We start from the raw sequence: 15,792 nt of genomic DNA, 5'->3' as shown, positions 1-15,792 counted from the left end.
ATGTGTAAAGGGAATGTACATTCTTAGAAATACTAAATCATGATTCTGATTAATATAATTATATTCTGCCTACCAAGAAATTCTCACTTTGGCATCAGTTGAATGCTATTTCATACGCCCTATTCACATAGGCTACGTCTAGACTGCATCCCTCTGTTGACAGAGGGATACAAATCAAGCAACTTGAAATTGCTAATGAAGCAGGGATTTAAATATCCCGTGCTTCATTTGCATAAACATAGCCACCGCTTTTTTCGACACGGAGCTTTTTCCAAAAAAAGCAACAGTCTAGATGCAGATCTGTCGAAAATAAACCCATTTTCGACAGATCTTGTAAACTTCCTTTTTTGAGGAATACAGGATCTGTCGAAAAAGGGCTTATTTTCGACAGATCCGCGTCTAGACTGCCGCTTTTTTAAAAAAATACTCTGTGTCAAAAAAAAGCGGTGGCCATGTTTATACTAATGAAGCACGGGATATTTAAATCCCTGCTTCATTAGCAATTTCGATGTGCCTAATCTACATCTCTCTGTCGGCAGAGAGGTGTAGTCTAGACACACCCTTAGCATGGCTTTGTGTTGTTAGTCAGATGGTTGACATATTCCACCCTAGAAGTGGTTGCATTTCAGTGCTGGGTAAAGTAACATTTGTGAAAAGATTTTGAATCCTTCTGGGTATAAGATGAGATATAAATATAAGTTCATTAACAGTAAATGTTAGTATGAGACAACCTGTCTTATCTTCATTTTTGGTAAAGTGCTTTTCTCATATCCACATGATGAATCTCTGTTCAGATCCTATGCCCGCTCCACATATGTAAAGTACTCATTTACATTAGTGTGAGAAAGGACTTCTGAAGACAGACAAATTTTCAAATTTGGATAGCCTAAGTCTTGGTTCCTACATCCATATTTAGGCAACAAAATGACTAGATTTTGCAAGAGTTCCCATTGACCTTAATGGCTCCTGAATTTGTTCAGCACCTTTACAAATCAGACTGCTTATTTAATTTCCTAAATATGAATTTAGAAGCTTAGTTTTAGGCATTCATTTTTTAAAATCTTGTTATATGGCTCTGAGGAGAATTTTAGTTTTTCCTTGAAAAATATTCTATAGAATTTGTATTTTACAAATTTATATAATCCTATCAATGTCTATATTCATTGTAATTTCTGACCAATTTAAACACAGTTGATGCACTACAGGTTGAACTTCTTTGTTCTGGGACTCTCTGGTCTAGCAGGACCATGGATGTTGTTGGACTAGAGAACCCCAGCACAGAGGTTTCTGGAGACTGGAAGCAGAGCCAGTCAGTGAGGCCAGCGGGGCAGTGGAGTGCACTGGGCAGTGGAGCCCACAGCTGGACTGGCTGGGGAGCCAGTGGAGCTACCGTAGTCTGCAGGGCCGAGGGGGCCACCAAGCCTGTAGGCGACAGGGCCAAGAAGGGGGCAGGCTGCTGAGCCCACAGCTGGCAGGGCTGTGAGCACCTGCAGAGCCACCATCATGGCTCCCGGGGCTGGCGGGGCTGTCAGAGCCTACAGGGTTGCCTCAGCCATGGGCAGTGGTACCAGATAGCTAGGGAGCCCAGTGGAGAGGCTGTTCTCCCTCCCTTGCCCCCGACCTTCTTTGGTCTGGAAAGGGAGCCAGACTAGGGAGGTCCAACCTGTATTTTTTTTCCAAATTAGTGCACTCTACCTTTTTTCCAAGAAACTTCCATTGATACAAGCCGCAGATGAAAAGATCAGCCAGATAGTCCTGTTAATTTAAAAGAACAACAATAAAATCAACAACCAAAATTAATCATTCCAATGAAACCAGAAGTAACAGGTATTCAGTCTGAATAAAATGCAAAAATGTGCACAAGTCAGTTTGTGACTCAAAGATCCCAGCTGTTCTAAATGGCACTTTTCTTGCCATTTATATTAGATTAACAATAATTGGAAAATCACTGAGAGCCAGATTAGCCACGTGGGATAGATTTTCAAGAGTTGTGGGCTAGTTTTTGAAGTAGTCGTCATGCATAATTGGGGTCAGATTTCCCAAAAGAAAGGTAGCTCCTTTTCAGGAAATTCAAAAAGGTGAGATTTTCAAAAGTGTTCATCATTCCAGATTCCCTATGTACCAAATTATTTTGAAAATCTGACCAATTATTTCTGGGCCTAAAAGAGAACTAAGCAATTCTGAAAATCAGGCCCCAAAACTGTGCATGCTGAAGTCCTCCTGAAAATTTCAGCCATTCTGCTTAATGGACTTTGCATTAGGCTCTTTTGCTTTAGGCGCTATCCTTTGGCTTGAGTCTCTCCCTGAATGTATGCTCTTAACTCCCAAGAACACTAGTGACAATTCTATATTTGCAATTATAAGCAGATACTAGGGATGTTAGATAGCAGGTAATAGAATAATTGAATAGTTGCATGAATTCTAAGCGATTAGTTGACTATTCTGTAGTCCCCGGGGGCATAGGCATCAGCCAGTGCGCTCTAAATTCACTCCTGGAGAGCACCCTGCCATCACGCAATTCTGCCTCTGCAGACCAGCCCCGTGCAGACAGGCTGCCTGCTGTCCCATGCTACTGCCTCTGATACGGAGACAGCAGTGCAGGATGGCAATAGCCCTGTCTGTGGAGAGTCCGAGCTCCCAGTGGACAGAGGCTGCTGGGAGTGAAGCGATGGGGCGGGAGAGGCTGCTGTGAAGAAGCCTCTGTCCATGGCAGCCCAGGCTAGCTGCAAATAGAGGCTGCTTCGCAGCAGCCCCTGTCCATGGGGGGTCCAAGCTAAGACTGGGCCCGTCCCCTGCCCCCCTCGTAGCTGCCTATCAGAGGCAGCAGTGGAGGGGGGGGCAGGCGGGACTGCAGAGCAGGTGCAGGGGGGACTCGGCTTTTAAGATGGCTTCCCCCTGCACCAGCTCCTGCTTCTCTCCACCTTGTGCCTCTGATATAGAGGCAGCAAGTGGGGAAGGTGGAATGTGAGTAGTTGACTAGATTAACCAATAAGCTTATCATTGCATAGTCAACTACTTGTTTACATCCATAGAGGATATCCTCCTAAAGATGGCCTTTGGGTCTCAACCTCTGTACTCAGGAAATATCCACTTCCATCTCTTTGCATAAAAATTATAACTAAGGGCCAAATGATAAAGCCCTTAATGTGAGCTTTGGCTGAGCAAAGATGAAGTAAAGAAAGCTGGACTGAGTCTCTAAACAGCAAATAACCAATTCTGCATCTCTGCCATGATCCTTTTTATTGCATTTGCTACAGGATTTTTTGAAAGGGAAGGGTGGTATCTAGAAAATACCAGTGTTTATAAAGTTTAGAGTTTACAGTATTAATAGAAAAAATCATCGGGGATCTGACTTACTTCTTTATATTCTCCCACTGTTTAGGATCCAAATTAGAAATCCATTTATCCACCTCCTTGTCTTCCACTGTGGCAATTCCGTTCAAAGTAACATATGGATTCTATATAAAAAGGGCCAGAGTGTTAATGAGGTTAGAAGCCCAGTCCATGGGACTCTGGTTAGCTAGGATCACAGCCTTCTGTGGGCCCAACGGTGAGTGAACAAACGGACTTCCAATTAGTAGAAAGTGCCACAAACAGAAATGATGTCAAGATAAAACATAAAAGAGAGATTTGCTTTTCTAACACAATTTGAGGGAGGTAGGGAGATTACTGTGATTTTGGAAGAAAAACTTGTTATGGGGCAAATGCAAATTCATATCTGGCTTAATTGAAGTAAAGCAGAAGCCTAGGCCATGAGCTACATTGTTAAAAACATATCAGATATGTTGCATACCTTTTTCTTCAAGCGAAGCACAATGCTTTGGTTTCCTCCTGCAATAATTTTAATCACCTTTTCAGAGGTATTGTTTCCTGTGAAAGAATAAAGAAGAAAAGAATGAGTCAAAGAACCATTCCCTATCCTAGAAAAGTCAGTGAATGGACAAGGCATATAAAAACACACAGGCTGTGTCTAGACTGCATCCCTTTTCTGTAAAAGGGATGCAAATTAGACACATCGCAATTGCAAATGAAGCGGGGATTGAAATCCCCCCCGCTTCATTTGCATAAACATTGCTGCCACTTTTTTCCGGCTCGGAGCTTTGCCGGAAAAAAGCGCCAGTCTAGACGGGGATCTTTCGGAAAATAAAGCCTTTTCCGAAGAAGCGGCAAGGAGTCCTGTGGCACCTTATAGACTAACTGAAGTGCAGGAGCATAAGCTTTCGTGGGCAAAGACCCACTTCGTCAGATGCATTTCCTTTTCTGAAAGATCCCTTATTCCTTATTTTAAGAGGAATAAGGGATCTTTTGGAAAAGGCTTTATTTTCCGAAAGATCCCCATCTAGACTGGCACTTTTTTCTGGCAAAGCTCCGAGCCGGAAAAAAGCGGCAGCCATGTTTATGCAAATGAAGCGGGGGGGGGATTTAAATCCCTGCTTTATTTGCAATTGCGATGTGTCTAATTTGCATCCCTTTTACGGAAAAGGGATGCAGTCTAGACACAGCCACAAGCTTTAGAAACTCATTGAAGGCTCCGAGCCCTCAGAATTGATTCTATATAACATTTATTTATCATGGTGAAGCAATACATCTGTCCACGATGGGATCAGCAAGCAACCGAGGGACATTCTCATCTAAGTCACTGAAAGAGGGTGGATGGCCAATCTAAAAGCAGCATGCAAGTTCCTGCATCTTCTGGTTGGCAAGATGTAAGCTGTAGAGAAGCCCCAGTTGAGGGAACCTGGATTTTCTCTCATTCATGGACGGTTTTAGTTTGAGATGTGCGACACAGAAGCAGAGCTCCTTCCACAGAAGAGTGGTGTGCAGTGGTTATCAAGCCTAAAGAGACCCAAGGAAAGTCACATTCTCATAAACATAAAACCCAGAGGAACCCCATTTCTGAGAAGGATAAAGTCTGTCCACTGCTAGTTAACCAGAATCACTTTAAGATTATAATACATCTTAAAGAAGGAGTCTGTTTCCTTTGTTGCACTGGTGTTTCTCATTATTTTCCATATTTAACTTTGAATAAGTAACTAAATTTGTTCTGACTTCAATATTGGTGCATTTTCAACTGATATGTGAGAGAGATCTGGATTTATCCCAGTGCCTCAAACTCAGGATGTTAAGAGGCGGGTATTTCACTAATCATGTAGTCGATATAATTTTTATTAACTACACAATTAGTCGATAAAGGAAGTTAACCCCCACTGACGCTCTGCAATTTAAACAAAGAGTTGGGTGGGCAGGCAGCCCGGCTCCTATTACATTTAATATGCAGAGCCACAGCAGGGCTGCCATGAAGAAGAGCTCCTTCACAACAAAAGTCCCTGCTTGGACCCCCGCCTACACGGGCCGCTGCTGGAACAGCCTCTGCAGCCAGCCCGAGCAGCTGTGGACAGGGGCTGCTCTGTGGGATGAAGGATGCTCCTGGGAGTGTCATGGGCAGAGGCTGCTTTGCGGCAGCCTTCCCTGCCCCCACCTCTCCTCTGCTGTGTCTGATAGAGGCAGCTGCTGTGCGAATGGGGGGGAGACGGCATTATGGAGTCAATGCTGGGGGGGACTGGCTTTTAAGCCAGCTTCCCCCAGCCCTGGCTCCTGCTTCTTACCCCCACCCCAACGGGTGTGACCCTTGGATTCAGTGAGCTGGATTAAACAGCACCTTAAGCTGCTACCCTCATATATCCCCAGGTTAAGCACGTCCCTATTCCCACTTTCACTCCATGATCATTCCTCTAGTGTAGATTCTTGCGTTAGTTCCTCGAATCATCAGCTTGCCCATAAGCAAATCTACTATTCCTTTTTGAACCATTGTTGTTTCCCTACAAAAATCCCTACCCGTGCTCAAGTAAAGGGTTCTGATTCGTGGATCTAAATGCTGTATCAGTTCCATTGGGATTTCATCTTCTGACTGAGCTTGGGGCTCTGCTCTGTCTGTCTCCAGCACTCTGGACCCCCAGCTACCATCACCACCTGGGAACCTAGATTAATTCAAGCTTCATGGGGTAGTGAGATCTGTCTCTCTCTCTAAGTATAGCCTCTTGACTCTGCCTTATGTGATCAGTTATGGTTTGCCAGCCTTCACTTTTGTCATCAGATTTAAGTTAGATTTAATATTGTAATTGGTTTGTTTGTTTTGCTCCCCTTGTATGGTTCCTACCTGGAAATAAATGACTTCCATGGTTAAGCTGGTTGCTTCTCTCCCTCTCCTCCTCCCCACCCCCAGGGGGTGTTGTTTTTGGCTTTCCCATTAACTCTGCTGCAACGCTCCTTGTACCTAAGAAGAAGGTCCCTGTAGCACCCCAAAATCCTATAGGGTTTGCTCATCAAGTGGGTTACTAGAGGAATGATCATGGAGTGAAAGTGGGAATAGGGACGTGCTTAACCTGGGGATATATGAGGGTAGCAGCTTAAGGTGCTGTTTAATCCAGCTCACTAAGTCCAAGGGCACATAAGATCAGAGGTTGGCATTGCTATGCAACCCAGCCTACTGAGTCCAGACACATAGGAGGGGTCAGCTTGTGAGTGTTGATAAACCAGTTTTCCCAGATGTGCTCTGTTAGGGTGTGTGTGTTCATCTGATTCTAGGGTGGGAAGAACCCACCCTGGGGAACCTAAGTTCTTCAGGATAGCTCCATTGGGAGGGAATTGGCAGAAGGGAGAACTAGAGCTCCAAATGAGAACACAAGTGACACAAGCAGCATATTGATAGAAATATTAACACCCCCGCCCATCCCAGATAAGTAACCCTAATAAACACCAGGGTCTGCTGTTGAAAAGACATCTGTCCTTTTCATTAAAACTAAGTTTGGTATGGGAGTTGATGGCACTTGTGATGAGATTTAGGATGGATGAATCCCAAACACTGCCACAGGAGAGGGGCTGATTGGCTAAGCAGCAAATCTGCAGAAAAAGACCTGAAGATGGCAGTAGATGAGAAACTGGATACAAGTCAATCGTGTGCCCTCATTGCCAAGAAGGCTAATGGCATCCTGGGCTGCATTAGTAGGAGCATTGCCAGTAGACCGAGGGAACTGATTATTCCCCTTTATTCAGCACTGATAAGGTGGCATCTAGAGTACTGCATCCATTTTTGCGCTCCCCACTAGAGAAAGGATGCGGATAAATTGAAGAGTCCAGTGGAGAGCAACAAAATGAATTGGAGGGTTGGGGCACATTAGTAACAAGGAGAGGTTGAAGGATTTGTGTTTGTTTAGTCTTCAGAAGAGAAGAGTGAGGGGGGATTTGATAGCAGCCTTCAACTACCTGTAGCTGGGTTCCAAAGAGTAAAAAGCCAGGCTATTCTCAGTGGTGACAGAAGATGGAACAGGAAGCAATGGTCTCAAGTTGCAGTGGGAGAGGTCTAGGTTGGATATTAGGAAAAACTATTTCACTAGGAGGGTGGTGAGGTACTGGAATGGGTTACCTAGGGAGGTGATGGAATCTCCATCCCTAGAGGTTTTTAAATCCTGGCTTGACAAAGCCCTGGCTGGGATGATTTAGTTGGGGTTGGTCCTGCTTTGGGCTGGGGGTTGGACCACATGACCTCCTCAGATCTCCTCCAACCCTAGTCTTCTGTGATTATATGATATTCTTCAGGCTTTCAATTGCGTTTAATTGCATTGCATCCAGTGTTTAGGGATGAATCTTCTTGTTCTGAATCCTTTCTTTGTCATGCTCATCTCACTTTTCTCATTAAGCAAAATGTGTTTTTCATTTAAAAACCAAACTCCTTCCTAGTTGGGACCTAAAATGATCATGTATAGCTCACAAAGATCTACTCTGTAAATTACCCTGGTTGAGTTTTCCACCATTCACCCAATCTGAAGGGAATTCGACAGGCAGTGGTGTCAACCGATTAGATGTGTCCCCATTTCCCAGTTGACCTTCTGCTCCACAGCCAAATGAATAGACTTCTCCCAAGGAGGGGACATAGATGAGTGTGTGCCATCTGTTCAGAGAAGGAAAATGGACAACATAAAAGTGCCATTGAGCAAGCTAGGATAACACAGACAAGCAAATTTTCAGAATGGTACATGGGGTAATTCCTATTAAAGTTACTGAGAACCAGGCTATAGAAGCCCTCCAGTCAAATTTGCAGGATACTCCTTATAATAAGGATACAGAAGTGAAAGAACAATGTATACACCTTCAGTTAAAGGAACACTGTTCCACTGCTTCCAGACAGCTCTTTACTTTCACAAACAGGGTGGCTACGTCTACACTGGCCCCTTTTCCGGAAGGGGCATGTTAATTTCACCTATCGTAGTAGGGAAATCCGCGGGGGATTTAAATATCCCCCGCGGCATTTAAATAAAAATGTCCGCCGCTTTTTTCCGGCTTTTAAAAAAGCCGGAAAAGAGCGTCTACACTGGCCCCGATCCTCCGGAAAAAGCGCCCTTTTCCGGAGGCTCTTATTCCTACTTTGAAGTAGGCTCTTATTCCTACTTTGAAGTAGGAATAAGAGCCTCCGGAAAAGGGTGCTTTTTCCGGAGGATCGGGGCCAGTGTAGACGCTCTTTTCCGGCTTTTTTAAAAGCCGGAAAAAAGCGGCGGACATTTTTATTTAAATGCCGCGGGAGATATTTAAATCCCCCGCGGATTTCCCTACTACGATAGGTGAAATTAACATGCCCCTTCCGGAAAAGGGGCCAGTGTAGACGAGCCCGGTATGTCTAGACTATAGGTTTTTTTTTTAAGTGGCCTTTTTTAAAAAAACTTCCCCTGTGTCTAGACTGGGGCTGCGTTCTTTCAAAAGTAAATCAAAAGAAAGTGGCAGTTTTTTTGACCACAGAAAACCTCGTTTTACAAGGAATAACACCTTTTTTTCAAAATGCGCTTTCGAAAAAAGGTGCTATGCAATGCAAACTGTGCTTTTTCAAAAGACAGCATCCAGACTGCCTGGGTGCTCTCTTTTGAAAATGTGGCTTGCTTTTTCGAAAGTACTGGTCGTAGTCTAGATGCTTTTTTTCAAAAGAGGCTTTTTCGAAAATATCTTTCAGAAAAGCCTCCTTCCAAAAAGGCTTGCAGTCTAGAGGTAGCCACAGTGAAGTGTTCTGGCTTAATATTTTTCCATTTGGCAAGCATACATATTTTCCTGTTTTCAGGACCTGATCCAAAGCCCACTCAAGTCAATGGGAGACTTTTAGTTGATTTCAGTGGGCACTGTATTAGACTCTTAATGAATGAATGTAATTTCATAGTTTCCATCATTCACAGTTAGATTGTAAGGAATCACCATTTTCCCTGGTTGTACAGGGATTGATTGGAAATTCTGGTAGATTTCTTCCCTGTTAGGTAACTTGATGGTCTTTTTCTGTTTGTATTCTTCATCACTTGATGAGTACAATAGCCAGGGATTATGGGCACAGTACAATTTTTAAATCAGTTCATTCCATTGGAGAAGGACTTTGCTCTCATGAAATTCAATGCTGGCAGGATGTGTGTGTGGGAAAATTAATAAATAAAATGTGTGTCTGATCAATATTCTATCAGCTGTGATTCATTAAAATAAAGGGATCTGAAAAAAAGTCTTTTCCTAATATCTTCTAATGCTTCCCAAAAACATCTGCAAAGTTATCTCCTTGTTTTTATAAAGCTTCAGGGACATTGCTATTTCCTACCTTCCACATGCTATCTGAGACACCTTTGCTCCAAACAGCTCAGCCACAATACGAGGTATCAGCTCATTCTGGGTGGAGTTGTGACCAAGTTGCCCAAAATCTCCAGCACCAAAGGTATACACCAGCCCATCCTTGGAGAAGAACATACAGACATCAGGGTCATATAATCCCAGAATAGCACACACTGTTAAAAAATAATCATTGCCAACTAGGGGCCTGATCCTGTGAATGCTTACACAAGTTAACTCACAAGTATAGTCAACTATCCATGTAAGACATTAGTGAGACAAGGCGGGTGAGGTAATATCTTCTGTTGGACCAAATTCTCCTGGCAAGAGAGACAAGTTTTTGAGAAGCTGGTCAAGAGATGATATTACCTCGTGCACTTTATCTCTCTAATAGCCTGGGACCCACATGGCTACAGCAATACTGCATACATGTAAGACATAACACGTTATAGGCCACAGATCAGAGAGTGGATGATACAAATGCAAATGCATTAATGCTAAAATAAGGCCTAATCCTGCATTATGTATACGTGTGAGTAAGTTTACTCATGAGAATAGTCCTTTGCTTAAGGACTTTACTCATATGAATAAACCTAATAAATAAACTTAAAAAGCTACAGATGGTCTGGTAGCACTTTATAGACTAACAAAACATGTAGAAAAATACCATCCTGGCCACTACGGATGTAGAAGCTCTTTACACCAACGTTCTACATGAAGACAGATTACAGGCCATCAGGAACACCATCCTTGATAACCACACTGCACTCCTGATTACAGAGCTGTGCGACTTTGTCCTCACCCACAATTACTTCCAATTCGGAGACAATTTCTATCTCCAAGTCAACAGCACAGCCATGGGCACCCACATGGCACCACAATACACCAACATTTTTATGGCTGACCTTGAACAACGTTTCCTCAGCTCTCGCCCCCTAACAACCTACTTTATTTACGCTACATCGATGACATCTTCATCATATGGACCCATGGAAAAGAGACTCTTGAAGAATTTCACAAGGATTTCCAACAACTTCCACCCCACCATCAACCTCAGCTTAGACCAGTCCACACGAGAAATCCACTTCCCGGACACTACAGTACAGTTAAATAATGGACACATTTCCATCACCCTATACCAGAAACCCACCGACCACTACACTTACCTTCTTGCCTCCAGCTTCCATCCCAGATACATTTCTCAATCTATGGTATGTAGCTAAGCCCTAAGATACAACCGGATTTGCTCCGACCCCACTGAGAGAGACAATCACCTACAGGATCTTTACAGAGCATTCCTAAAACTGAAATACCCATCTGGAGAAGTGAAAAAATAGATTGGCAGAGCCAAAAAAGTACCTAGACGTGAACTACTTCAAGACAGACCCAAAAGAGAAAATAACAAAATTCCACTTGTCATTACCTATAGTCCACAACTCAAAACCCTCCATTGCATTATACACAATCTGCAACCCATCTTGGAAAATGATCCCTCACTCTCACAGGCCTTGGGGGAAAAGCCTATTCTCATTTACAGGCAACCCCCCAACCTGAAACGAATTCTTTCTGGTAACCATGCTACACAATCACATCATAAATATCCAGGAACCCAGCCCTGCAATCAGCCGTGATGTCAACTCTGCCCACATATCTATACAAGCGAATTCATCACTGGAGTCAACAACATAAGCTACCAAATCAAAGGCTCATTTAATTGCACATCCAGTAATTTGATCTATGCCATCAAATGCCAGCAATGCCCCACAGCTATATATATTGGCCAAACTGGACAGTCCCTAAGGGAAAGAATCAATGGACACAAATCAGATAGCCACAAAAGGAACACATAGAAACCTGTTGGAGAACACTTCAATCTACCTAGTCATTCTTTAAAAGATCTCCAGGTGGCTGTCTTGTCACAAACCAATTCTGCAAGCCAAATACACAGAAAGGCATTGGAATTACAATTCATCCACAAATTCAATTCTCACACCTCAATCGAGATAACGGATGGGTGGGACATTATCAACCTAACATTCAATGAAGGTGCCAACAGCCCTTTGTCTGTGTAGATTCTTGCGTTAGTACTCTTCCTCTCTAATTGCTATCCAATGATCCTTATCTGCTTCTTTTAACTATCCAATCTTTAGGTGCTTATAGATTACCAGTTTTGCCTGTTTGATTTTCCCTTTGATATTTTTATACCCTCTGCTCTTGTTTCCCGCCCCCTGCTTTTTTTTCCTTCACTCCCTCTTCCTTCTCCCCTATTTATTTTGGGTATGGACATCCTAAACTCAAAACTCCAGTCATCTGAAAAGGTGGGCTGTGCCCATGAAAGCTTGTGATACCATCTACATGTTTTGTTAGTTTATAAAGCGCTACCAGACCATTTGTTGTTTTTTAAGTTTATTTTTAAAATATATATAGTTTAGCTAGCTTTTTTTTTCTACTGGTGGTGCACATCTGCACATACCTTGGTGCACATAAAATTTATTATTCACGGGATGAGAATAAAATAGGGAACATGCCAGCAGCACAGCTGGCAGCAGTTTGCAGGGCACCAGTAGCACAGGTGCAGCACTATCCAAATGTCAGACAGACCTCATCCTACAGGACCCGTTTATTGTTTGGGCTTGAGGCCCAGGATTGTTGCCAGTGGTCCTGTTTATCAATAAGAACATGATAAAAGACAGCAAAAAGTAATAACGTTTGGTCATCATTGACAGTTGAACGGCGTATTGTTGATGTTGCCTTGAGACATCCAGTCCCCATGTAGTTGTGTTCAAAGTATCAATTTCTGCCAGACACTACTAGAATGTTCACTGGGTTCTTTGATAATCAATGGCTGAATGAGAACAACTCATTTAATCTTCTGTGGGAATTTAAGTAGACTATGGTCCTACAAAATTCCGTTTGCAACTTCCAGGGGCCAGTTTCAAATTCCCATAAATGTAAACATGGCCTTTGCAGGGAGTTAACATTCTAGCCATTGGTATCAGCTCTATTAGGCGAGGCTTTCCTTCTGCTCTGTGAAGTGAATGAATTCAAATTCAACCAAACCTGTGAGAGAACTGCAGTGTGCTCTCCGCCACACGAGATATATACAGTCTTCTTATGTTCTAGAGCTCTAATATATGAAGGGTTATATTTGTCTGAAAATAAAAACAATGTAGATTGACCACAATGGTAAGTCAACAAACAAAGGCCTAATAAATTCTGAAGCAAACAAAGGCCTAATAAATTCTTATAAGCATCCTTAGAATGACTACCACTTTTTTTAAAAGCCTTTTTAGGGGAGTCTCAGCTAGCGAGCTCTGTGTCTTTCTTACTTTCTGTGTCTCCAAGGCCCAGCTGTCCAAAATCGTTCTTCCCCCATGAGTAAACAGCTCCTGAGAGTGACAGGGCAAGGCTGTGAGCTCCTCCTGCAGCAATCTGAGCCAGGGGGATGTCTCTGAGCTCCTCCACAAGTTGTGGTTCACAAGTAGAGAGGTGTTTCCCCGTGCCAAGCTGACCGTATGAGTTTTGTCCCCAGGTAAAAAGTTCACCTCCTTAACACAAGAAAGAGAAGAAAACAATCACATTTTCAAACATACAGGTTTCAATCTAAAGGGCACACAGTGAGGTTAGCCGATGGAGGGGCTGATGGGGTATGTCTACACTACCCCCCTAGTGGAACGAGGCGTACAGATAGATCGGAATGGCTACGTAGTCCGAACTATCTAGCCCGTGCCGCGTGTAGCCTCGTGGCACGGGGTTCGCACTAGCCGGCTTTTAAAAATGGCGGAGCCAGCTTTATGCTAATGAAGCCCGGGAAATTCAAATCCCGGGCTTCATTAGCAAGTTCGGTATGCATACATTACCCCCCTAGTTCGAACTAGGGGGGTAGTGTAGACATACCCATGGAGATTGACCCAAAACCAATATTCTCAGTGCACAATCATGTTATATCATCCCGTTGTCAAATGATGTCATCAGATACTGACAAGGTGTCAGGTTGTGAAAACACATTGTTGCTACCAAGGGGGTATTAAATCAGTTCCAGACTCACTGGACTTGGTTCTGATGTGTGAAAATAAGGAATGTGCACTAAAGCTGTGATCCGGTGTGCTGAGAGCAATTCCAGGCCCCAGGGCAGAACCATCAATGGGCTACCACACACACACAAGCCAGACCTACGTCCATTGGCTTTTGGGTGGTGCTGTGCCTGCCCAGCAAGCTGCCCACTGTGCTTCAGAGTGAGCTTTTCCAGCGCCACCAGGGCTTCTGCATGCTTGTGTGTATATGTGCAGATCCAAAGACCCTTACTCTGCCCTTTCCCTGAGGCTCTGCCCCGTCCTACTCCCCATTCACTTCATCCCCATCACTTTCACCAGGCTGGGGCAGAAGTTGGGAGTGCAGGAGGGGAGCAGGAGTTGGGCTTTGGGAGGGTGTTCGGGTTCAGGGGGTTAGAGTCAGGCTCTAGGCTGGGGCAAAGGGTTGGGGTGCAGGAAGGGGTGAAGGGTCAGGTTCTGGGAAGGAGTTTGGGTGCTGGCTCAGGGCTGGAGAGGGGTTGGGGTGCTGAGGGGCAGCACTTACCTGGGGTGGCTGCTGAAAGTGACCAGCACATCCCTCTGGAAGCAGCTTCTGGGCAGGAGAGCAGGAGGCCTTCGTGCACTGCTACTTGTAGGCTCTGCCCTCTACAGCTCCCATTGGCCACAGTTCCTAGCCAATGGGATCTGTGGAGTTGGCACTCACATGCATGGAGACTTCCTCTCCCCCACCCCGGGGCCACAGTGATATGCTGGCCACTTCTGTGAGAGGTGCGGACTGAGGGTGGGCAGGAAGCCTGCCTTAGCTCTGCTGCACTGCCGGCAGCTGCAGCTACTAGAGACCCGCAAACCCTTTTAAATTATCCACGCTTTGGGCAATTGCCCTCTCCCACACATCCCCCACCCGTGAGCTTGGTTGTCATGGGTCGTAACCTTCCCTGACATTCTGCAATTCACAGCACTTGCATCTATAGATCTCAAAGCACGTTATCACCCCTATTTTACATATGTAGAAAGAGAGATAGCAAAGGTAAATAACATGTCCAAGGGCACACAGTGACTCACTGGCAGAGGAATAAACCAAGGATCTTCTGTCTCCCAGCCCTATGCCTAGTCTACTAGACATAGGTGTCCTCTGCTACCTTCTAAGGATCCAATCCTGCTCTGGGATAAGCTCATCAGAGGCATAATGATTAGCTTTCTTCATTTATTTTAACGGGAAAGTGGCACTTTTATATATTTAATATTTTAAAAAGTTAAAAAAAAACTAATTTTGACATTTACATAAGTGATTCACACAATTTTAATATGAAGAATTAATTATGGCTCAGAGTAGGGGTTTTTTGTTTGTTTCTTTCTAGGAACAAGTGACAGGAAGAGATCTGACAGGAGGCAATATGAAAATATCCTCATTTTCTTTCATCTAATATTAAATTAACATATTTTGTCATTTGGAGCAAAAGAGCATGCACATTCAGAGAACAGCACAATGTGAGATTCACAGATTAATATAGTCATGTAAAAACATAATGGCTGCGTCTAGACTGGCAAGTTTTTCAACAAAAGCAGCTGCTTTTGCGGAAAAACTTGCCAGCTGTCTACACTGGCTGCTTGAATTTGAGCAAAAACACTGACGATCTAATATAAGATTGTCAGTCTTCTTGCGCAAATACTATGCTGCTCCCGTTTGGGAAAAGCCCTTTTGCACAAATGTATTTGTGCAAGAGGGTCCGTGTAGACAGCTAAAAAGTGTTTTGCGCAAAAAAGCCCCGATGGCAAAAATGGCGATCAGGGCTTTCTTGCGCAAAACCACATCTAGATTGGAACAGACACTTTTCTGCAAAAAGTGCTTTTGTGCAAAAGCGTTCATGCCAATCTAGACACTCTTTTCCACAAATGCTTTTAACGGAAAAACTTTTCCATTAAAAGCATTTGCGGAAAATCATGCCAGTCTAGACGTAGCCAATGAGTTATATTGATCCCAAGTACTTACATAGCACCATAACCATAGTATCAGAACACATCTCAGGATAATGTATTTATCCTCACAACACTCCTTTGACGAGGGCAGTTCTATTGTCCCTAAATTACAGATAAGGCACAGAGGTTGTACACGAAGTTTCTGGCAGACTAAAGA

The 15,792-nt window shown here is 43.8% G+C and overlaps 1 protein-coding gene across 1 annotated transcript in view; it reads right to left on the bottom strand.

Moving 5' to 3' along the window:
* The window catches only part of LOC102463678 (E3 ISG15--protein ligase HERC5), a 64,051-nt gene that overhangs the window by 42,690 nt on the left and 5,569 nt on the right, over positions 1 to 15,792 (bottom strand). The window contains exons 4-10 of the mRNA XM_006111053.4: positions 12,957 to 13,175; positions 12,688 to 12,779; positions 9,620 to 9,750; positions 7,791 to 7,948; positions 3,794 to 3,870; positions 3,358 to 3,458; positions 1,696 to 1,755 (exon numbers count right to left, since the gene is read on the bottom strand). Coding sequence (XP_006111115.2) covers positions 1,696 to 1,755; positions 3,358 to 3,458; positions 3,794 to 3,870; positions 7,791 to 7,948; positions 9,620 to 9,750; positions 12,688 to 12,779; positions 12,957 to 13,175 — 838 coding nt within the window. The remainder of the gene's footprint in view (positions 1 to 1,695; positions 1,756 to 3,357; positions 3,459 to 3,793; positions 3,871 to 7,790; positions 7,949 to 9,619; positions 9,751 to 12,687; positions 12,780 to 12,956; positions 13,176 to 15,792) is intronic.

This window comes from Pelodiscus sinensis, chromosome 5, assembly GCF_049634645.1.
Source record: "Pelodiscus sinensis isolate JC-2024 chromosome 5, ASM4963464v1, whole genome shotgun sequence".
NCBI classification, from domain to species: domain Eukaryota; kingdom Metazoa; phylum Chordata; order Testudines; family Trionychidae; genus Pelodiscus; species Pelodiscus sinensis.
This window is presented reverse-complemented; position numbering and strand designations above follow the sequence as displayed.